The sequence below is a fragment of the Nansenia antarctica genome, assembly GCF_963989245.1.
Source record: "Nansenia antarctica genome assembly, chromosome: 2".
In the NCBI taxonomy this organism is placed as follows: domain Eukaryota; kingdom Metazoa; phylum Chordata; class Actinopteri; order Argentiniformes; family Microstomatidae; genus Nansenia; species Nansenia antarctica.
Genome location: NC_137675.1, coordinates 89,174,002 through 89,196,923, shown reverse-complemented (window position 1 = coordinate 89,196,923; position 22,922 = coordinate 89,174,002). Strand labels below are relative to the sequence as shown.

General features: G+C 43.2%; 1 protein-coding gene across 1 annotated transcript; it reads left to right on the top strand.

Annotated features, from left to right (window-relative positions):
• Nucleotides 1-263: 263 nt before the first annotated feature.
• On the top strand, nucleotides 264-22,066 carry LOC308150857 (large proline-rich protein BAG6-like; the record flags this gene model as incomplete). Its single annotated transcript, XM_080523646.1, has 15 exons — nucleotides 264-344; nucleotides 3,224-3,341; nucleotides 7,906-8,129; nucleotides 11,196-11,258; nucleotides 11,344-11,403; nucleotides 12,418-12,480; nucleotides 13,051-13,103; nucleotides 13,778-13,907; nucleotides 17,370-17,516; nucleotides 17,730-17,958; nucleotides 18,214-18,383; nucleotides 18,556-18,606; nucleotides 21,231-21,333; nucleotides 21,472-21,596; nucleotides 21,920-22,066. 15 exons carry the CDS (start codon nucleotides 264-266, stop codon nucleotides 22,064-22,066), a joined length of 1,764 nt encoding a protein of 587 aa, XP_080379772.1.
• Between the last annotated feature and the right edge of the window lie 856 nt (nucleotides 22,067-22,922).

Here is a 22,922-nt window from a genome sequence, read left to right as displayed (position 1 = left end):
ATTCTAGTCAGTCTGATTATCTCAAGCTTTATATGTTAACAATCCGTGTTGCGTGTTGGGTTTGGAAATAGGGCTGTTGTGTCGTAAATGCCAGGGCTGTTTTTTGATCCCAGTCCGCCCCTAGTCCAGCCTCATAGTTCATGTATTGAAGTTGAAGAGAAGCTTTACTTGAAAGTAAAAACCGCATGTCAGGATCATAATTCGGGCTTTATATGAATGGTCCTTTGTGTTTTTGCTGCTGTGAAACCTTAGGTCTAACTACCATGGAGGAATCCAGTGCTGAGATAGAGGTGACTGTCAAAACCCTGGACTCCCAGAGCCGCAGTTACACCGTGGGCGCTCAGGTGAGCTTCTGCTTTTCCCAAATAGTTGCAATCTGTGTGTGTATCAGGCACTTAGCTCTAAGTTACTCGAGAGAGTCTGTCCCTGTCATCTCGAATTGTAAATCGCCTTGGATAAATAGCCTTCTGCTAAATGGTCTCTCTCTCTCTCTCTCTCTCTCTCTCTCTCTCTCTCTCTCTCTCTCTCTCTCTATATATATATATATATATATATACAGTGTTTCCTCCAGGAATTTTTACCATGGTGGCGGGTATTGCTGACCGCAATACCCGCATGAAACGCGCACGCGCGCTCAAAACTCGAGGATGGCCCAAAAAAAAAAAATGTTTTCCTGTACTTCTCCCGTGTGTCTCTTATTATCTGTGTCTGCATGTTTTTCCAGCATGTAATTCCGTTGTCAATAAAAACAAAAACACTGATCTGACGTTTTTTTTCACAACGTTATTACTTGTCACTTTAAGCCCAGGAGGGAGTTAGCGATTAGCGATGTTTAGCTTAGCTTAGTTTAACAGAAGTATCTTCACTTTTAACATGACTTCCCGTGGTCGTAGAGGGCTGGTCGACGGCTTAAAATGAGTAGACCTTATCCAGCTATAGTCTTGTGTTTCTACCCCGGGCATAGCCGGTGTTATTCACGGACAAACACTCCTGTTAGAGTGGTTCTAGTACACTGGACATAGGTAACACATAGAGAGGCTTCTCCTCTCTCTCTCCATCCTACACTACACTACACTACGCATCCTATACTACACTACACTACGCTAGCTCGCGGTGTTCGGGTGACAGCCAGGGCGCGTTCGTAAATACGCTCTGGAAATCTGATCAGCACTCACGGAATGCCTCTTGTCCAATCAAATGACTTGGTCCCTTTATGACGTTGAACCCAGTGTGCGCTCCGGGGCTCTCAGAGCGAATTTACGAACGCAGCCTCAAGTTCAATACTCACGACACACACGGACTGGTCCAGTTTCAGCGCTTGTGGGTGTGTCTAGCGCTGTGAAGGTCTGAAAAGCGGCCTATTTTTATATATTTTTTTGGGGTTGAGAAATCTGCATGGTGGCGGAGGAAATTCCATCGTGGCGGTGCGCCACGATGAAATGCATGTAGAGGAAACACTGATATATATATATATATATATATATATATATATATATATAGTACAGGCCCAAAGTTTGGACACACCTTCTCATTCAATGTGTTTCCTTTATTTTCATGACTATTTACATTGTAGATTCTCACTGAAGGCATCAAAACTATGAATGAACACATGTGGAATGATGTACTTAACAAAAAAGTGTGAAATAACTCTAAATATGTCTTAGATTTTTAGATTCCTCAAAGTAGCCACCCTTTGCTTTTTTGTTGTTAATAAAATAAAAAATTGTTGTTGTTAATAAAATATATAATAATAATATTATATATATATATAATTATAATAACATATTATGATTAACACATATTATATTTAATATTATTATTATATATTTTATTAACAACAAAAAAGCAAAGGGTGGCTACTTTGAGGAATCTAAAATATAAGACATATTTAGAGTTATTTCACACTTTATTGTTAAATACATAATTCCTATGTGTTCATTCATAGTTTTGATGCCTTCAATGAGAATCTACAATGTACCAAATAGTCATGAAAATTAGGGCTGGGCAAACGATCAACATTTTTTTCTTCGATAATCGTAACGAATTAACGATCAATTATCGATTAATCAATAAGCATTTTTTTCATAAAAAAAAAAAAAACAACTAGGGCAGAAATAACAAGCATGTTTTCCTTGGGGAAAAAACTTTATTTGTGTTGCTATTGCAGAATTGCACAATGCACACATTCATTCATTCACATTAACTAGACAGTACAGTCAGATAACAATCCTCTTAAACAAGGCAGTGAGTAGCCTAAATTGTTTAACTTAAAAACACATTTTACATTATAAATAAAAATATAGAAAATAAGTAACTCACCATAGGAGCAGTAAAAAAACAGTTACTCACAAATAGGAGGATGACTGAAAACGTTAGTGTCCTTAAGAGCGTATGCTGGCTCGACTATTTGCATCAGCGCACGAAATCCTCTACCCTCGACAAAACTGAGCGGCAGAATATCTGTTTCAATTAATTTGCAGATGGCCATCGTTATTTTCTCTTCTCGTTGTGCATCACACCTCCCGCGTATAAGATGAGGCATGATGGAGGGCTGAGAAGTACAAGGTAGCGAAGGAGCAGTCAGGGTCGGGTGTACGGCTTGCAGGTGGTATTTCATCGGGGTCGTCGTCGTATTATATTTATAGGTCACTGCGCAGTGTTTGCAATGAACGAGGTCGCCTTTCAGATCAAAATGCTCCCACACCAAGCTTCGTTTCGCTCGCTTCGCCATTTTCCAAGCAGTGTGTGTTCCAACAGTTTACCGCACAGCTGATTAATCAGTTAAACATGCAAGGTGCCTTTCAGGAAGTAGTGGAGATCGGGCACCTATTACTGGAGGTCAGGTTACACTAACGTACGGGAACTTCCGTCATGCCGTACTGCGTTGTGAAATTCAATGCGAAGGCAAATGCAAAGTTCATTTCTCACACATAACGTGGACAAACTAATTTCCATTATTATTATTATTATTTAAAAAAAAAAATATATATATATATATATATATAATATTAACGATTATCGAGCAAAATATTTTGTGATCGACCAAGACCTTATCGATCAATTAATCGATCATCGATCATTGATGCCCACCCCTAATGAAAATAAAGGAAACGCATTGAATGAGAAGGTGTGTCCAAACTTTTGGCCTGTACTGTATATATATAAAGATCTGTTATACTGTGTAACTATCGAGATATAACGCTCTCACACACTTTTCTCTTAGTTGACAGTGAAAGAGTTCAAAGAGGCCATTGCTACTTCAGTGGGGATCCCTGTAGACAAACAGAGGCTGATCTACCTGGGCAGAGTTCTGCAGGATGAGAGGACGCTGACAGAGTACAGTGAGTATTAATGCAAACGTAAAACGGAGTACCGTATTTTCCGCACTATAAGGCGCACTTAAAAGCCTTTAATTTTCAAAAAACCCGACAGTGCGCCTTATAATCCGGAGCGCCTTATATATGAATCAATTGGTTAATTGGTTGATCCATACTGGTTGTACACAGCGCTCAAGGCGCTCTGTCAAATCTTTTCAGTACGACTGGTAAACTACAAAGGCGCACCGCTTGCAGCATTACGGTAATCAGTAAACACCGGTACTGATGTGCTTACTCACAGTCCCACACCACAAGACCCCAAGTAAAGAAGACTAAACAGAGTTTCCGTGGGAACAAAGCGAGATGGCCACAGTTATTTAGAGGACAAACTCGAACAGTGGGTTGTTGAACAGAGAGCAGCAAGTAGAAGCTAGGGATGCTCCGATTTATCGGCCACCGATTTAAATCGGCCGATTTCACTCCAAATGACTCGATCGGTGATCGGCAAAAATGGCCGATCGCAAAAGCCGATCTTTTAAGTTATTTTATTGTGGGAAAACGTTATTTCTATATTGCGATAACTTCTCAACAGGATTTTACAGGGTTCGTTCAAACTATCGTAATTCTTGAACTATATGCAATCGAAAAAAATCCAACAGTTTCTGAAAGCAGATACGTTGCACTCTCTAACCATTTAGGGTTATTACGGTAGTTCACCCAAAAAAATAATGCATTGACCTCAAAGCGTCATAGGAGCTGGAGAGTGATTTCAAGAGAAGTGGTATTTACAAAAGCCTTACCAAACAGTAGTCTATGGCAAACGAGAATGGTGAATCCAATCCATAAAGTATTTAGTGATCGTTAAACTGTTGTTGCGTTCGTAAATTCGCTCTGGAAATCTGACCAGCAGTCATGGAATGCCTCTTGTCCAATCAAATTACTTGGTCCCTTTATGACGTTGAGTCCAGTGTGCATGACGTTGAGCCCAGCGCACGCGCGCTCAAAACAACGACCTAATTTCAACCAAAACTAGAGGGAGGATGGCAATTTTTTTTTTTTAAATATACGGAATATAAACTTGTGACTGATAGTCACATACACACACACAAAGATCATCAGCTATAATATAATACGAAGTAGGCCTACATGAACACAAAAGCGGCTAATGTTACTGATTCACTGTTTACTGTAGTGCCGAGAGACGGGAGTCGTAGGCGGCATATCAAATGACAAAGCTAAACGTTTAATGAAGGACATGAACGATTGTCAACAACACACTCAAGCAGTAAATAGAACAGACTAAACAACTTGGGTACTACGCACTCAACTGCGGACGGAACAATACTCCCAACCCATAGTTCCGTGCGTGAATTATGTCAACCCACCACATTACACAAGTAAAATCACAGTCAGATGGAGCATTCGGTAAACAGCTGAGTATCAGCTGAGTTAAAGAAAACCAACTCTTACCTTTGATGACACCCACATCAGCCCTGTTTTCCCGTACTTCTCCCGTGTGTCTCTTATTGTCCAAATGTTCCCTGAATTTTAGCTGCATGTTTTTCCAGCATGTAATTCCATTGTCAATAAAAAAATCGACTCCCCTTCTTTTCCCCTTGACAATACTGTGTCGTTGCTAAAGTGACGGAACATAAGAATCGTTTTTTGACTTGCTAATGTCTGCTGATACACCAACACAGCTAGCCGATGCTGATGGCTCTCCCGCTGTATTTGTAGCTGGTGGTGGTGGTACCCCTCCATAAACGTTGTTAGCTGATCCACCACCTAGCTCCTTTGCCAGCCATGCAGTTTCGGATCGCTCATAGCCACTGCTAGCTTCAGCAATGTTTGAAGTGTTTGGGACATCTTTTTTCTTGAAAAATCCATCCATCTGTCGCTGTTTTTTTTTAATTTTTCAAAGTTATTTAACGTGATATCTTATTTGTGCACCTAGCTAGCTAGATCAGCTTTTTGTATCTTTTAGATGGTACTACCGCTGACTTTTAGCGCGTTATTCGCGAGGAGCAAACACAGACGCCCGAGCATTTCGGCAGGTAAGACTGCTGAGCAGGGATGGTTGAGTCTGCACGGTTCTCATGCCGGTTCACATTTAGACCAATCAGGAGTAGCCCTTGTGTCACGTCGTCAACTGAATGTTTAATGTCATTAATCTGATTTTGGATCAGCGGTTAGAGAGAGATGGGCGTGGATTTAGGTGCACTTTTAGTCAACATCCATTATAGCGCTGATCTAGGATCAGATATATTTTAATCAGCTAAAATGTTCAGAGGTGGATTATTTTTATTTTTTTTGAGAAATCGTGCACTTAGTGGACTGAATCAATTAGTGGCGGAGGAAATTCATTCGTGGCGGCCCGCCACCAATAAATGCATATAGAGGAAACACTGGGAACATTGGCTGCGTTTCCATAAACCATTCTGATTCGCATCGAATTTAGCTTTTGCACTACTGCTTGTTTACATACCATTTTTATTATATTGATCTCTAATTATACATCTTACATCTATGTAACATACCTCAAGACCTATTGCCCTTGTTCAACTGTACATATCATATTGATATTCGTCTCATGTACATTCACTTATTATATTCATTGATTTAAACTCACTGTAATACCTTATACTGTAATACCATGCACTGTCTACAATAGCATGTCTTTGTTCTATGCCACTGATTAGATGCCAAAATACTTTTCATTGTCTCAGTACTTGTACTCTATCCAATGACAATAATAACGATTAATCTAATCTAATCAATGGACCTATCGCTAAGCCACGCCCCCTTTGAAAACTCAGAAACAAACAACGCTTCACTGACAGTGACTGACTGACCGACCGTGACTGAATGACATTCAATGACTTACAATGGCGGGAGTTGGCAACTTTCTGATTTCTGATTTACCACTAGGGCTGGGTTCAAAAAATAGATTTCCCGATTCTGAATCGATCTTCATTGAATGAGCGATTATCGATTCATAAATCCCGAGATCGATCTTTCATGTTTTTAGTTTTTTAGTTTTGTTTTCTGCTTGCAGCTTCAATCTCGTGGCCAGATCTCGCGCTACAAGAATTTATCATATCTCACGCAACGACCAGGCTTAAAGGCAGATGTCTGGGTGCATTTTGGATGTAAAAATTATGACGATAGAGATGAGCAGGACAAAAGCAAAGCCATATGCAAGCTGTGTGCAGTGGAGGTTAAATTTAGTGGAAACACCACACATCTTCGGAACCACTTATTGAGGCATCACCCTGACGTGAAACATGGAAAAGCGGATCTGAAACAAGCCTCGCTGATAAAGACGTTTGGTTGCAATCTACAATCAAATTCTCCGTGTGCCCAACAAATTACTACAGTGTCGTCAGTGTACTAGAACCACGCTACGTGTTACCGACACGCAAACAGTTGAGTGAAGTGATAGTCCCAGACATGTCCGCGCAGGTGAAACGTGACATCGCAACTTCACTCCAGCCAGCAGAGAGAGTTGCCATAACGTGTGACAGCTGGACATCCAGAGCAATGGACTCGTACCTGACAATCACTTGCCACTTTATCAGCGAGGCTTGTTTCGGATCCTCTTTTCCATGTTTCACGTCAGGGTGATGCCTCAATAAGTGGTTCCGTAGATTTGTGGTGTTTCCACTAACTTATTGTTACTGTATACTACAGTATTTTAATAATCATTGATTTTCCAATTATGTTTATTCCTGAATAAAATCTTCCAATCTCCAAAAAGTGAGAAAGCAGTAATGAAGGGCTTTAGTTTCATGGACATTATGGTTTACAATGCGTTTTTTTGTTCCCCAAAATACCCTCATCTATTGCACTATTTTCGTTTGAGTTTTGCACATTTTTATTTTGTATATATATATTGCAAATAAGCTATTTGAGACAGTCCTGAGGGATATGTGATGTCTTGTTTACCGATAGGCCATGTTTGTAGCCCCTTTATTTACACTGGCTGCAGTAAAGCACGTTAAAAAGCACTTTTTGTAGTGTCTGATTTAGCAAAATGTTGGTCAATGATGTTCATTTATGTTCCAATAAGAAGTACATTCATGTAACTGCTTTGGAGTAAATTCTTAATGTAAACATTGATATGTTTAACAATGCTACATGTTATAGGGTTCCTTGAACCATTTATAGCATTAGTTCTGAGAATCTCTTCATATTCAAGGAAAATTGATATTGTAACTAAATCGAATCGGAATCGAATCGGGAGCTGTGAATCGGAATCAAATCGTTTTGGGAAATCAGTGGCGATACCCAGCCCTATTTACCACAGCAAGTACCGGTAATAGACATGTTTTTTAAAGATTACAAGAATATTTTGTCTAGAAGCTTTTCACCATCAGATATTAGCGAGTTGTTTATCCGAGTTTTCTGCCTGTAGTGACTTTTCCTGTGATACGATTGGACAATTTCTATTTTGGGGTGTGGCTTAGCGATAGGTCCATTAGCCTATTAAGAAGTTCTAAGCAGCCACAGATTGCTTGATAGACCACAGTGCTCGTGGAGGATCGCAGCTGACGCTCCTCATTCCCTACCCTCTCTCTCTTTGTCTCAGATGTGGCTGGTAAAGTCATCCACCTTGTGGAGCGGGCCCCTCCTCAGCCCTCCCAGCCTGACTCAGGGTCAGGGGGGGCTTCAGGGGGAGCTGAGGCAGGAGCCCCACCCACCACCTCCCAGGGAACCTCCCAAGTGCCTCCACACGATCGCAACGCTAACAGCTACGTCATGCTGGAGGTGTTTAACCTCCCTGTGAATATCATGGATCCTCAACATATCCAGGTACAGCTAATGCAGTACTCAATCTTGTCCTAATCAGGAGCCACATTGCCGATTTTTTTTTTTTTGCAAGAGCCACAATCCAAAAACGCTCCTTTCCTCCCTGAAACCATTATGCATTTGAGAATATGGATAATAGTAATATTGTTAGGCCTGAATCAAGCGGTCAAATGTGGCAGCACCCCAGAACAGACGGACACAGAGACTAGGGTAATAACAAAGGATATTTATTAAAGGGGTTAGGCAGAGAATGGTCGTAGGCGTAGGGCGAGCGGGGGTCAGGCAGGGGGAGTAGTAGTCGGCAGGCAGGGGCTTAGGCAGGAGGAGTAGTCGTTAGGCAGGCAGGGGCTTAGGCAGGAGGAGTAGTCGTTAGGCAGGCAGGAGGGTAGGCAGGGCAGGCAGGCAGGAGGGTAGGCAGGGCAGGCAGGCTGTCCAGGGATGATGGAATGGACTGGTGGAGGAGAGAAAACAAACAACGGTAAAAATAATAAAACGACTGAGAAAATAAACAAGAATAGGTTCGGATATATAACACATATGTTACTAAGGAATGAAAAGCATAATGTACAGTGCAATAACTGTGATTTATTATTTTCACTGCAACCACAAAACACACATTGCTGATCATCACTGCCCATAACAACAGATAACAGACCGCATGTTTACTGATCATCACTGCCCATAACAGATAATAGACAGCATGTTTACTGATAATCACAGTCAATATAAGAGCAGATTATAGACAGCAGGGGTTGTCAGAAGAGTAATGTTGTACTTACTTCACACTCAATGTGATTTCTGACACTCCTTCTGCCGCACAAGTGATTTGAAGTCGGGCTCTGCGCTGGAAACGGCGATCCGAAGGGCCTCTGTTGTGTGCTGCAGACTCAATCTGTTTCGGTTGCGACATTTTCTTTTTGAGAGCGCAGAGAATGCTGCTTCACACCGGTATGTGGACGGAAACATTGAGATGATGCGTCTTGCCAGTCTGGAGATATTTGGTAGATGCCCCACCAGTTTCCAAAAGTCCACGACATCTGTAATCCGAAACTGACGCTGAAGTTCATCTGAGCTCTTTAACTCCACGAACTCCATTTGAAGCTGCACAAGTCCGAGCTGGTCGCTTATTTGCTTCATTTCATTGACCTCAATCAGGAATGGGTTTTTCACAAGTAGAAAAATATTGCTATGATCCTTGAAGTCGTGGAATCTTGATGTGTAGTTTTGCTTGAGCTCAGTTAGCACGTCACAGAATTGTGATTGACAGGACGGGAGAGCCCATCACTTTCTGCACGGTGGGGAAGAAACGGTAATCAGAACCACGGACACTTTGTTCGAGTACATCCAGTTTGTCAGAAAATACTCTGACAGCCGTGTAGAGCTCATACACGGTCTTGTTTCTTCCCTGCATCTTGAGATTAAGTTCGTTCAAGTGCTGCGTAATGTCACACAGGAACGCAACAGACAGCCCCCACTCTTTATCATCCAAAAAGGAAAATCGGGAAGTCTCCCCTTGGCCGACAATGAAGGATTTCAGGGGTTCAAGCAGGTCCATGAAATGTGCAAGCATACGTCCTTTAGACAGCCATCTGATCTCGGTGTGTAACACCAAATCTCCATAGTGAGTGTCAAACTCCTCACACAGCAGTTTAAAATTTAAGTGGTTTCTTGCACGGGCCCTGATATAATTAACCACTTCGATTACATTTGCCATCACTTCATTCAGACATTTGAACTTAGCAAACAAGGCTTGTTGATGCACAATACAATGGTATGAGAAAATACCCTCAGCAGCAACCCCGCCGTTTTTCAGCGTTTCTTTCAGCAAAGCCACGGCTCCGTTCCTCTTACCTAGCATCGCCGGTGCACCATCTGTTGTGAATGCTGCGATTTTTTCTGGTCCAATGTTAAACTTTTCTAATGTTTCCAGCACTGCGTTTTTTATTTCAATGCCCGTTGTTCCATTTTCCAGTGAAACCATGTCAAGCAGTTCTTCTGTAATGTCAAACTTACTGTTGATCGCTCGGATAAAGATGAGTAATTGTGGCGTGTCATTGATATCCAAGCTTTCGTCCATTGCAAGGCTGACAAACTCAGCGGATGACAGTTTGTCCTTAAGAGTATGTGCAATGTTCTCTGAAATGTCTGATGCCCTCCTAGCTACAGTAGAATCCGACAGTTGAATTTTTTGGGCCTCTCGTTCCAGGTCTTTTTTCTCAGGATACAACGTTGAAAAAGCCAGCAGTATGCAATCCTTCACCATTTCTCCGTCAGTATATGGCTTCATCTTTTTCATCAGTTCATGTGTGATTTTGTAGGATGTCTCTGTCGCTCTTTCACTCGTATTAGTGTGGAATAAGTTTGTTTGAGCAGTTCGGTTCTGTTTGAGTCTCGCCAGCTTTTCCGCCCTCAGCTCTCCGCCTTTCGGAAAGTCGGTACTGAACTTCTGGTGTTTTGTGTCGTGATGGCGCTGCAAATTGGACCTTTTAAATTGTGAAATGACGTTGTCACAAAGCAGGCAGATGCATTTTCCCGAACCGGTGGAGACGAAGAAAAACTCGAGTTCCCAGTCCTCTTTAAATGTTCGATATTCCTCTTCATATTTTCGTTTCCTATATTCCTTCGCCATTGTTGCATAGTGCTGTAAGCTCTTCCCAGTGTGACGGAGCAATTATCTCGCGCACCTGCAATCAGAGCGCGAAACCTGAAATAATTTGTGATTGGTTGTTCAGAGGGATGGGGGGCGCGGCTTAATAGACTGATGTGTGACTTGTGAGTGATAATGAAATGTTGATGAATTCTGCTGACAATGTTTTATTTATTTATTTTTTATTGTTTAAGTGGGACTTAAGCCGCAACTCGTCTTAAAGGAGCCGCATGCGGCTCGAGTATCGCTGAGCTAATGAATGCATGTGACACTGCTGAGTTGGTGTGTGTGTGTGTGTGTGTGTGTGTGTGTGTGTGTGTGTTTGATACCAGTTTGGGGGTCAATTAGTCTACTGCTGATTTGTAAATTAATCCCTGATATAGAAAGGTATTGATACATTTTTTCTCCCGCACTCTTCCGAGATGTCAGTCCAGCAAATGATGTCCGGTTTAGGGGAGAATGTCAGAGTCAGCACCAGCCCTGGGGTAAGAAGAATTGATTATGGTCTCTCGGTAGGCAGAAATTGAGCCTGCAGCATAGCTGTCGTCTAATCCTCTCTGTCTGTCTCAGAGCAATGGTTCCATGAATGTGCACATCGATATGGACCAATCGGTGCAGAGCGAGCCCAGGCTGAGACTAGGGCTGCCACAAACTATTATTTTCATAGTCGACTAGTCACCGATTATTTTAACGATTAGTCGACTAATCGGATCATAAATTACAGCTTATCGCACAATTACTCAATCGCTCTTATTTAGCTATCATCTTCTAAATCAGCTTCTAAATTTAGCTTGAAGTTGTTAGTTGTTGTTGTAGGCATGTGCTAACTAAAAATAAAGACAATTAAAATGATTGTTCACTCAGAAATAGATATTTTAATGAACTTTGCAGATTTATTTCTGGCATCACTTGCATGTAATGTACTGTAAAGAGTAGTAGAGGGTGCAAACTGCTGAGTAAAATGAGGTAGGCTAGGCACTAGGCAACCAAAAGAATACAAAAACAAAAATAAATACTTGTACAGAGTACAAAAGTTTTGCTTTGCTTCACTCATCTCATAGTAGAACGCGCCTTCTTAGCACCGTAACGTTAAGACAACATTTTTAGCTATTTGATAAGTATCGCTTTGATGACAACGTAAAATAATGTAAGAAGGCTTTTAACGTAACGATATCGTTAGCCAATAACAAGCTAACTAGCTTACCGAGACGAGCCATCGTCTTCCTCGTCATCTGCCACAACGTGCTTCCTTTTTAGATGCTCGCGCATCATAGACGTGCTGCCATGATAAGCGAGTTCAGCTTTGCACATTTTACATTTTACATTCTTTTTTTCAACGTTGTGGTTGAAATGCCTCCACACTTTAGAGGTACGAGGACAGGAAGACATTTCTCTGTTTGTTTTTCCGGGGAAGTCACGTGTGCCCCGGATGACCGACACTGCGCATGTACATCAAAGACACTGGGAGACGCTAGCCAGTGGCAGCTTCAGGGAAGAAAAACGAATGCTTATCGAATGAAATGAATGGTCTTTATTGTCATTGATATAGTACAGGTACCAAACAACGAAATTTGGGAGAGGGGGCTCCCCTGGTGCTAGGGGGGGAAAAAAACGCTTATTTCAGTCTAATCGTGGCAGCCCTAGCTGAGACTGCTATTGGCTGAGAACCTGCTGAGGGACACCAATGCTCTCATCCAGAGGATGGAGGTGAGGTCACTCAACATACCGTACTCAGATCACAACAACCAATCACATCAGTGACTCAGATCACAACCAAGCACCATTGGACTCCTGCCAGTCTGTTCTAATGTCATGTTGAGTAAGGTCATTCTCTTAGCACAGGGGTTGTGGTGGCCTAGTCGGATAGTGAGTTGGACTGATGATCAGAAGGTCATGAGTTCAAATCCCACCTGGGTTCAACCCCACCACTAGGTGTGCCCTTGAGTAAAGGCAGTTAGCCGTAATTACTCCAGGGAGACTGTCCCCTGTAATCGCTAATTGTAAGTCGCTTTGGATAAAAGCGTCTGCTAAATGGTCAAAATGTTAACCTGTTTCCCCTCACTGCCCTCCCTCACTCTCAGTGGTACCCCATCCCGAGTGGTACCCCATCCCAACCGGAGGCTGCTGCTGCTGCTGCTCCTCCTCCCTCCTCTTCCTCCTCTACCCCGTCTCAGTGGTACCCCATCCCGAGTGGTACCCCATCCCAACCGGAGGCTGCTGCTGCTGCTGCTCCTCACTCTCAGTGGTACCCCATCCCGAGTGGTACCCCATCCCAAGCAGGACCCTCACAACCCGGACCCAAGTAAGACATGTGTTTGGTTCATGACCAAGTAAGACATGTGTTTGGTTCATGATGGGGGCATGCACAGAAGATCCACCATTTTTCAATAGCGTGCTAATGACAATCGTTTAAAATGTGTAGCAAAACCCCCCCACAGCTTATTACTGGTCACTCTGTTATGGAAGACCTGTGGCCGTGTATACTAAGATCATGTTCTCACATGAAAATCCCAATCATGACCCGGAGCAAGTGGATGAGATTGCAACATTGTTGCATAAATTAGTTCTCTGATTTGCGTTCTCACAGCCCTTCATGTAAATGAAGTAACATACGCCATCGAAGCAATCAAAGCACGCAATCGAAGCAACAGACGTGGTAGTTGATTGGTCAGAAAAATTTAAAATTGCCCATTCGTCCCGCTCTGTCCAGATCAACACGCATACGCTGTTGTTTTCCTATGGACAGCCTCGAGCAGCGTTCTCACCAAAAGCGAAGCGAAGCCAAGTGATGCATGCGTCGTTTCTAACCGGAGCGAAACCACCCTTTTCAAGGGGAGCGTGTGTCGGTTGTTTGCTCCGGGAGTGACTTCGAATGCACGTTCTCACAGCTCCAAACGACGCAGAGCAACGCGAATTTGATCCAAAACTCCCATTCCAAGTGAATCAAATGTTCTAGTGAGAACACAGAGTAAGCTAACCATTCCATCTCTTCTGTCCCCTCCAGTCACCCTAGACCAACTGAGTTGGTTGCGATGTTGTCAGAGCTGAGGAGGGTGGAAGAGAGGCTGCAGCACTTCATCCAGACGGCACGCTCCATCCTGGAGACGGCCACCACGGCAGAATACTCAAACATCGTAAGGTTTTCAAATTCATATGTGACACGTTCTAATGCTCTGGTCCTCATATGGGGATCTGATGTAATGATCAGACTTTTCTTTCGAAAAATCGGAATACATTTCCGCGTTGTTGAAAATCAATGACACATCTCTAGCCAACTAACACAGCTTGTTTAGTGAGCCTGCTAACAATGTAAATTGTGTTAGTTAACTAGGTAGCAGTGGGGATGACTCACCAAATACATTGCGTTGCAGTGTTTTGGCTTGCCGAGCGAGTTTGTGTTGTGATTCTCAACAATGTTGAAACGTAGTAACGGTACACACGGCAGGTCTTGATGCTCAATTCCGAATTTTTACACAGATCCGATTTTTTTGTTTGGCAGTTCACGTGACTTTTAAAATGTGACCTATATTTGACCTACATTGACTAGTGTGAACATTCCACGGCCCTGAACAGACCGGCATGCGCAGAAGGACAATAACAATGACGTCAGGATGTCACGCGCAGCTCACTGTTTACAGAAGTAACCATGGATGATAATAATAATAATAATACATTAGACTTATATAGCGCTATTCTAGACACTCAAAGCACCCCAGCACCCAGCAACTCCCAGCGACACCCCAGCAACTCCATCGTAAAGTTTGCAGACGACACCACCGTGGTGGGCTGCATCTCGGGGGGGGACGAGGCGGCGTACAGGGATGAGGTAGAGCAACTGAGCAAGCTGTGCAAGGTTAACAACCTGCTGCTGAACAAGTCAAAGACCCAGGAAATCATCGTGGACTTCAGAAGGAAAAAGTCCGAGATCCAGCCCCTGCTCATCGACGGAGAGAGCGTGGAGAGAGTCTCAGCCCTCCGATTCCTGGGGGTGCACATACAGGATGACCTGTCCTGGAAGAACAACACAACAGCCACCATCAAGAAGGCACAACAGCGGCTCTACTTCCTGAGAGTCCTCAGGAAGGAACACATCAAGCAGGAGATAATGGTGGCCTACTACCGCGGCGCAGTGGAGAGCATCCTCACCTACGGCATCTGCAACTGGTTCTCCAGCTGCACAACCGCGGAGAGAAATGCGCTACAGATAGTCGTGAGAACAGCCCAGAAGATCACCGGCGCCCCCCTCCCCTCTCTGGAAGAGCTGTACAACACACGCTGTCTCAGGAAGGCCTCCAAGATCTCCAGAGACCCAACCCACCCTGGGTACGAACACTTTACCCGGCTGCCCTCGAAAAAGGCGGTACAGGACCATGGCCGCAAGGACAAACAGACTGAAGCACAGCTTCTACCCCAGGGCCATCCAGGCCCTGAACACAGCAAAGACCTAGGTTTTGGGCCCTGGACAGTCTGGACGGATTGATGGCAGCTGCTGGACTGAAAAAATCAGGTGTAGTGCTGAGGCACAAATATGTACATTTCTAGCCTGCAAACTGCGACACTTCAAATGAATGTGCAATAACACTATTGTGCAATATGACAACCCTAGTCGTCTATCTGTACAGTATAGTATAGTGGATAGTGTACATAGCCTTTATTTATGTAAACCAGCTCCTTCCCTTCTTGTGTTTTTTTTTCTTTCTTTTTTTTCTTTCCTAGCACCAGGGGAGCCACCCCTCCTAAATGTCGTTGTTTGGTACCTGTACTATAGCAATGACAATAAAGACCATTCATTCATTCATTCATTCAAAGACGCTTTACAAACTGAAAAGATAGAGTAGTAAAATAAAAAGAAACAAAAAAAGAAATAAAAGAAACTATAGGGGTCTAATTAATTTTTAGATTACTAAATCTAAATCTAAGTCTCTTTGTAGGACACAGGTCTACTCTGCAGTGTTTCCCCTACCATTGCCTTGGGGGGGCGGGTCTGCTGATTGAAAGTAAGCAGTTGAAACGTTAGCAAATATAATTGCTGAGTGTTCTGACAGAGAAAGTTGGTTAAAATTGGTCGTTATTATCGTGACTAGAAAGTGTCTGACTATAGTTCCATAGTGTCAAATAACTAGCAAGCTAGCTAGCTCAGAGGTGATGAGATGAGCTAGTCTCCTTGCACACTTGCCAGCTAAAGAGCTAACTGGAGGCACTTTATTATTTTACTTAAAGTAGATATACTATCTTTCTTATTCTGCTAGAGTTGGGCTTCATGGTAATACCATAATGGCATATTTACAGTACATGGACAGTTGATTGAAGCATTGGAAATGTCAGTTATTTATAGTTGGACATACACATTTTTTTCAGGTGAGAGAGTAAAGTCAAAATGACTATCTGACTGGATTGCCCACAGCAATCCAATATTCAATTATAATTATGTTATAAATTGATATGGATCAATTTATGCCTCTTATTAGATTAGAAATACTCTGGCTGTTTTGTTTACCTTTTGGTTGACAGCAAAAGGGAGAGAGGAGGATAGGGAGGGAGAGAAGGAGAGAGAGAAGGATGGTGTCGGCTCGGCACACCAGAGAGAGAGAGAGCAAGAACCAGGTGAGAAAGTGGACAGGTAGTCAAGACCACATAAGTAAGTAGCCTTGAGAACCGATGGTTCTGGAGCCTAATGGCCCATAGGCATCTCCTGTTTCCGTAGCGTGAGGCGGCTTAATGTACAAGTACACCCCTGGACATGACGCTGGTATGAGGCAGGGTCTTACCCCCTGGGGGGGGTCCATGCCACCCCCCCAAGTCAGCAAACCTAGGGGAAACACTGCTCTGTATACTGCAAGTCTATCTAGATTTATGATATATCATATATAGGATAAGATGTTACAACCGGTTTCATTTTCAAGTTTTTGTGCAGCGGAAGCCGGTAAAGATATGAGCAAGATATAATATGCGCAATTGCATCTAGAGTGCAGGGTTGCCAGATGGGGCGGGTTACCGCCGAATGGGTTACTGGATTTAGCGGTTATGGGCTGGTTAGGCTGTAAATTGTCAATCCCATCTGGCAACCCTGCTAGAGTGACGTAAAAGTCGCATTAAACGCAACTTGACAGTTCAGACGGGGGCGCGTTGCTAAATATCAGATATGTATCTGATGTAATACCACCTCTGAACGCGACCCAGATCGGATTTTTAAAAAAGTCTGATTTCATGTCACTTGCGCTGTTCCCACGGTCATGCATAAATCAGACCTGAGTCGCGTGTCGGCAAAACATTATTTTTTTCTTTTTCAAATCGGATTTGGGTCACATTTCACTGCAGTGTGAACGTAGCCATAGTTCCGTGTTTCAAAAGAAAAGTCTGAACATTTTGATTGGTTGACGATATGCGGACCAAAAGGCTAGAACGTGTCACATTATGTCATCATTCCGTGTTCTGTGGAGGGGTAAACATTTTTTTATTTTTATTAAGTTAAGTTACACAAATCCTATTTGATTTGTTCTTTATACAGTCTGGGCACATTCAATGAAATATGAATTACTGTAAAAAAAAAAGAAAGAAAACACGAAACAAAAACCATCTCTGTTACTCAAACACAGCGTGTCTTCTTGAACCTGGTCGGCGAGACCTCCGTTAACCTGGTTAACCTGGTTAACGCCCTGAGTGGTCTGCGCCGCAACCTCCTGAGGCCCGCCCCGCGGCACCTGCGTGTGATCCGGCGCCACCACCACCACATCCCTCTGCATGTGAGTCTGTGCCACTGGTGTGGTTTAGCAACTCTTTATTATTTAACCTCATGTAACTATTGTTTTCAACCTCAAGACCTTTCTAGAAAAAATAAAGGAAAAAAAGGTCTCCATCTTTGTCTCCAACCTACATTTAGTTGTATGGGCGGGGTACAATGTTGGAAGGATTGGAGGGGCGATATTGTGCAGTGATGCTAGCCAACTTGTCCACAGATAAACATGGGAGCCACGGTCTCCATGGGGGCCAATGGGAGGCCAGCCACCGAGGGACGGGCTCAGACCGGTCAGCCCGCTGGCCAATCGGAGCAGGCAGGTCAGGGACAGACCTCCCCCTCACAGCCTCCCCTGTCCAATCAGCAGGCTGGGCAGGGACATCCCGGCTCTCGGGTCATCATCGCCCAGACCAGCAACATCTTCACTCCAGGCACCGGCGACGCTATGGGTATGTCTGGCGTACGACCTGTCGTCTGTTGTGTTTGGCCGTAAACTGTTCCTCCTATTTCCTTCTTTCTTTTGTTTTCTAGCTTTCGCTCTCACCCCACTCTCTTGCTTTCTCTTCCCCTTTCTCATCTCACCTTTCACTCAGTCTCCTGTAGTTTCTATTTCCCCCCCCCTCTCAAAATAATTGGGAAATATTATCTCGATACTCTCACAGTTGTCCTCACCACCCCCCCCCCCCCTCCTCTCTCGCCTCCAGGTTTCTTTGGTGACCTTTTGACCCTAGTGTGTCAGAATTTGTCCATGGTGGACCTGGTTCTGCTGCTCTACGGCCAGCACCAGCCCCTGGGACGTATCCAGCCCCAGCTGGCCCAGTTCTTCACCCAGCACTACCTCAACGGGGGGGAGCCCACTGACCACAATATTGATGTGAGAGCTTTTACGGTTGTTTTGCTCCGTTTTTTTGTTGTTGCTGTTATTATTCACATAGTAGAAAATTATGGTCACTGAATTATAGTCCTTAAATCTTTTTCAGAGGCGTAACATTTGCTGGTTTGTTCATAGCTCATTGTCTATCTCTCTTTTCTTTCTCACTCGATAGACTTCAGCTGATAGACTGATAGAACTTGAGGAGTACATCACTGAGAGCTTTGTAAGTGCTTCATTGCCCACCAACCTGGGTTTCCGTTAACCGGTAATTGAATGAATGAATGAATGAATGGACTTTATTGTCATTGCTACAGTACAGGTACCAAACAACGAAATTTAGGAGGGGTGGTTCCCCTGGTGTTAGGAAAGGGGAAAAAAAAAAAAACTTTTAGAAAAAAAAAAAATCACAAGAAGGGAAGGAGCTGGTTTACATAAATAAAGGCTATGTACACTATCCACTGTACTATACTGTACAGATAGTCGACTAGGGTTGTCATATTGCACAATAGTATTTTTTTTCACGTTATTTAAAGTGTCACAGTTTGCAGGCTTGAAATTTACATGTTTGTGCCTCAGCACTACACCTGATTTTTTCAGTCCAGCAGCTGCCATACAATCTGTCCAGACTGTCCAGGGCCCAGAACTTAGGTCTTTGCTGTGTTCAGGGCCTGGACGGCCCTGTGTTAGAAGCAGTTCTTCAGTCTAATTACCGGTCTTTGTCCGGCAAAATCTGTTGAAGTCCGACATATTTAAACCTCTTCGGTCATAATGTCCGACGAAAATAATTCCCTTTAAGCACAATTTGAATACAATTTGCTAAAATTAATTTGTCACATATTCTGATTCCTTCTACATTAAAAAAGACGAATATATAGGCTATATTTTTTCTTTTATTATTAATGTGTAGACTAGCCTACGCGATGAACAACAGCGGCAGGGTTGCCAGATGGGATTGACAATTTACTAGTCCGCTAAATAACCGCTAAACCCAGTAGCCCATTCGGCGGTAACCCGCCCCATCTGGCAACCCTGTCTCTCAACAGTGCGTGTAGTTTATTGTTTGCGGAGAGTGAAGGTACCTTTCGGGAGTAGTTGTGAGGGAGAAATTCGTCAGTTAATTTAGTTTGATCTAGTCTAAATAAAACCACTGCAGTGACCGGAGTCAAGGTTATTGTTCTGCGTGTTTTGGATGTGCCAGAGCACAGTGAATGACCACAGAGGGCCGTGAGATGCGGCTAGTAAAGGACGCTAGCCATCTCAACCCCGTTCATTGATTGAGCCTGCCATGCCCGTTCCAGCCCTGAGTCGGGAGATTCAGAGTACATCCCCCTGGCTACCTCTTCTACTCCCCCTGGCTACCTCTTCTACTCCCCCTGGCTACCTCTTCTACTCCGGGAGTTTCCATTGAACTTTCCTCCTCTACTTTCGTCCATCTCCACGTGCGCTACTATCGACAACCTGGGCTACTGGTACCATTAGATTAGGATTGATTAGATTAGGTTGACAATACCACACTACATTTGAGTTTAGGGATATCAATGTTATATATTTGTGTATGTTTTATCTTTATGTATTAAATGTTATAATTGTTCCACATTTGAGACCTGTCTTCCCCCCACTCAGTTATTCAGTCGGTGTCCATCATTTTAGTTCAATTTAGTCTATCTATAGTGTTAGAGTTTAATTTGTGCCACTAAATTGAAATAGTCCACGGGTGTGTATCCCCCCGATACATCCTCCCCATTCTCATACTCCCGAGTCTGAGTAAGTATGATTTGACAGGCAGCTAGACTTAATGCCTTCCCAATCAGCGAGACGTGGTTATAGAAATGACGTTGTTTTATTGATAAAAAGGGTAAAACTGGAAAGAGAATATAGAAAACTTACATTACTGTCGTGAAACTATTTAACACACTTCAGTTAACGTAATGTGGAGTCCGTTCATTGATCGATCGATGCAGTCCGTTCAAATAGCCATCAAAAGCTAAACTAGGCATACTTAAAATGACCAATTACATCCTCAAATCCCATGAATGCAATTGAAATAATCATCTTAGCCTACAGTCGTAATTCAAAGTAGCAAAGGTGACTAGGCCCAGTGTGGCGCGCGTGCAACCCTGGACAGTAGCATGCGAATCATGAAAGCCTATATTATTATATAGTTCGCATCTAATCGTATCGGATGGGAAATAGACATTAAATGGCATATATAGGCTATACAACAGCTAATCACCGCGACAAACACCTATATTACCTAAGTTCTGGGCCCTGGACAGTCTGGACGGATTGATGGCAGCTGCTGGACTGAAAAAATCAGGTGTAGTGCTGAGGCACAAACATGTACATTTCAAGCCTGCAAACTGCGACACTTTAAATAAATGTGGAATAATACTATTGTGCAATATGACAACCCTAGTCGTCTGTCTGTACAGTATAGTACAGTGGATAGTGTACATAGCCTTTATTTATGTAAACCAGCTCCTTCCCTTCTTGTGATTTTTTTTCTAAAAGTGTTTTTTTTCCCCTTTCCTAACACCAGGGGAGCCACCCCTCCTAAATTTCGTTGTTTGGTACCTGTACTGTAGCAATGACAATAAAGTCCATTCATTCATTCATTCATTATATTTGAATATGATGACCGGAATCTCTCCCGTTTGTCCGACACATTGAAATCTTTCCGGACACGTTGACCGGCACCAATTTTTTCTAATGGAAACCCTGCCACCAACACTTTCTACACTCCTCTCTCAACTCGAATATCACTGTAAGTCAACTTGTAACAGCATCTATGGCCAGTCTGGGAAGTTGATGTTCATCTTCCCTTTTCTCTCTCCCTCTCTCCCTCAGTCTACAGTGGCCGTATTGGAGGGTGTGGACATTACGCAGACCAACCTGTCATTCTTCACGCAGCAGCTAACACGCATCGCCACTCACATACTTCGCTGCATAGGTAAACCCCCCTTTTAAAGTCCCTGTTCTCTCTTATGTCATGTATCCTGGGCTTCGTACAACTGTGAAACGGTGGTCAAATAACTGAGGAAGTTAATTTGTTTGTCTAACTCTTATTGTTGTGTTTTTGCCCGTGCAGACCACACATTTGGGCCGCGGCTGTTGCAGATGTGTAACCAGGGTCTGTTTGAGTGTCTGGCCCTCAACCTGCACTGTCTGAGAGGAGAGCAGAGCGCCCTCACCTCAGTCATCAACCACTGCATCGTCAGTAACACACACACACACACACACACACTCTTCCCACTGCGTAACATGATTCAATACGATGATAATGATGATAATAATTGTATTTGTATTTGTAAAGCGCTTGTCTTTGTACAATATATAATCTCAAAGTTATATTATTATGCATATTATGAATTTGTTCTTATTGGCCTGCCTGGTTAAATATATATATATATATATATTTTAAATGTAGTAGAATGCTTTGCTGTACATTCATCTGACGCAGGTCGTACAAGATATGCAAACTCATGCATTTACATTTTTTTACCCTAACCGATTTCTCTCACGGCCCCCCATTACAGAGGAGGATGACAGCGGAGATGAACCCCAGTCTGGTGAACTGGCTGACCAGCATGATGACCATGAGGCTCCAGGTCATACTGGAACACATCCCAGTCACAGAGGAGCAGATCCAACACTACATCATACACACACAGGTAACTATATAGATTTCTATTACTAGGATTTATATTCAGGTCCATCATTGTCATCATACAGGGTTCTCCCTGGGATTTTTAAACAGCGTAGTGCTGGATTGCATTATCAAAACCTGACTCCCGTTTCATTCATGTCAAAATGCGCAAAAAATGTGTCTGAAGCACTGGTTTCACATTATTAACGCTTTCGGTTTTAACAAGTGTGTTGTTGGCGTTCAAAGACAGTTACTCTGTTGTTACTAAATATATCGTTTTAATTTGCTTCGAAGTGTTTACATTGTGGTGCCGCCAAGTTCACAGCGTGGCGCAGTGCCACTCTTACATTCTTTAGGGAGAACCCTGGTCATATGTATAAGCAGAGAATATTTAGTGTCTTTATAACTCAAATGATAGCATTAATTAATGATTAGAATGATTAATAATTGGTTTTATGAATCTCTAGCTGACCGGCCGTCGTGATTGGCCAAGATGTGTCTGTCAGTAGGGAGGTGAATGTCAGGAGACCGTTGTGATTGGCCAGGAGCCCGCTGGCCAATCGGAGCAGGCTGGTCAGTACTTATACTATACTATAACTAATACTATACAGTACAGTAAATCAGTAAATATACCTCCAAAATATGTCAATCCTCCTGATTCCTGCATACACCACAATGGGGAAAAGTGCTCCCACCACCACTAAGACTGTCAGAACCTGGCCAGAAGGGTCCGCTCCACTGCAGATCTGCCTAAATGACACCCTATGGCAGGAATATGAGCATGAGGACCTGGAACAGTACACGTCGTCGGTTCTGAACCACATAGTGAACTGCACCAACTCAGTCACCGTGGACAAACGGGTCCGGGTCTACCCCAACACGAAGCCATGGAT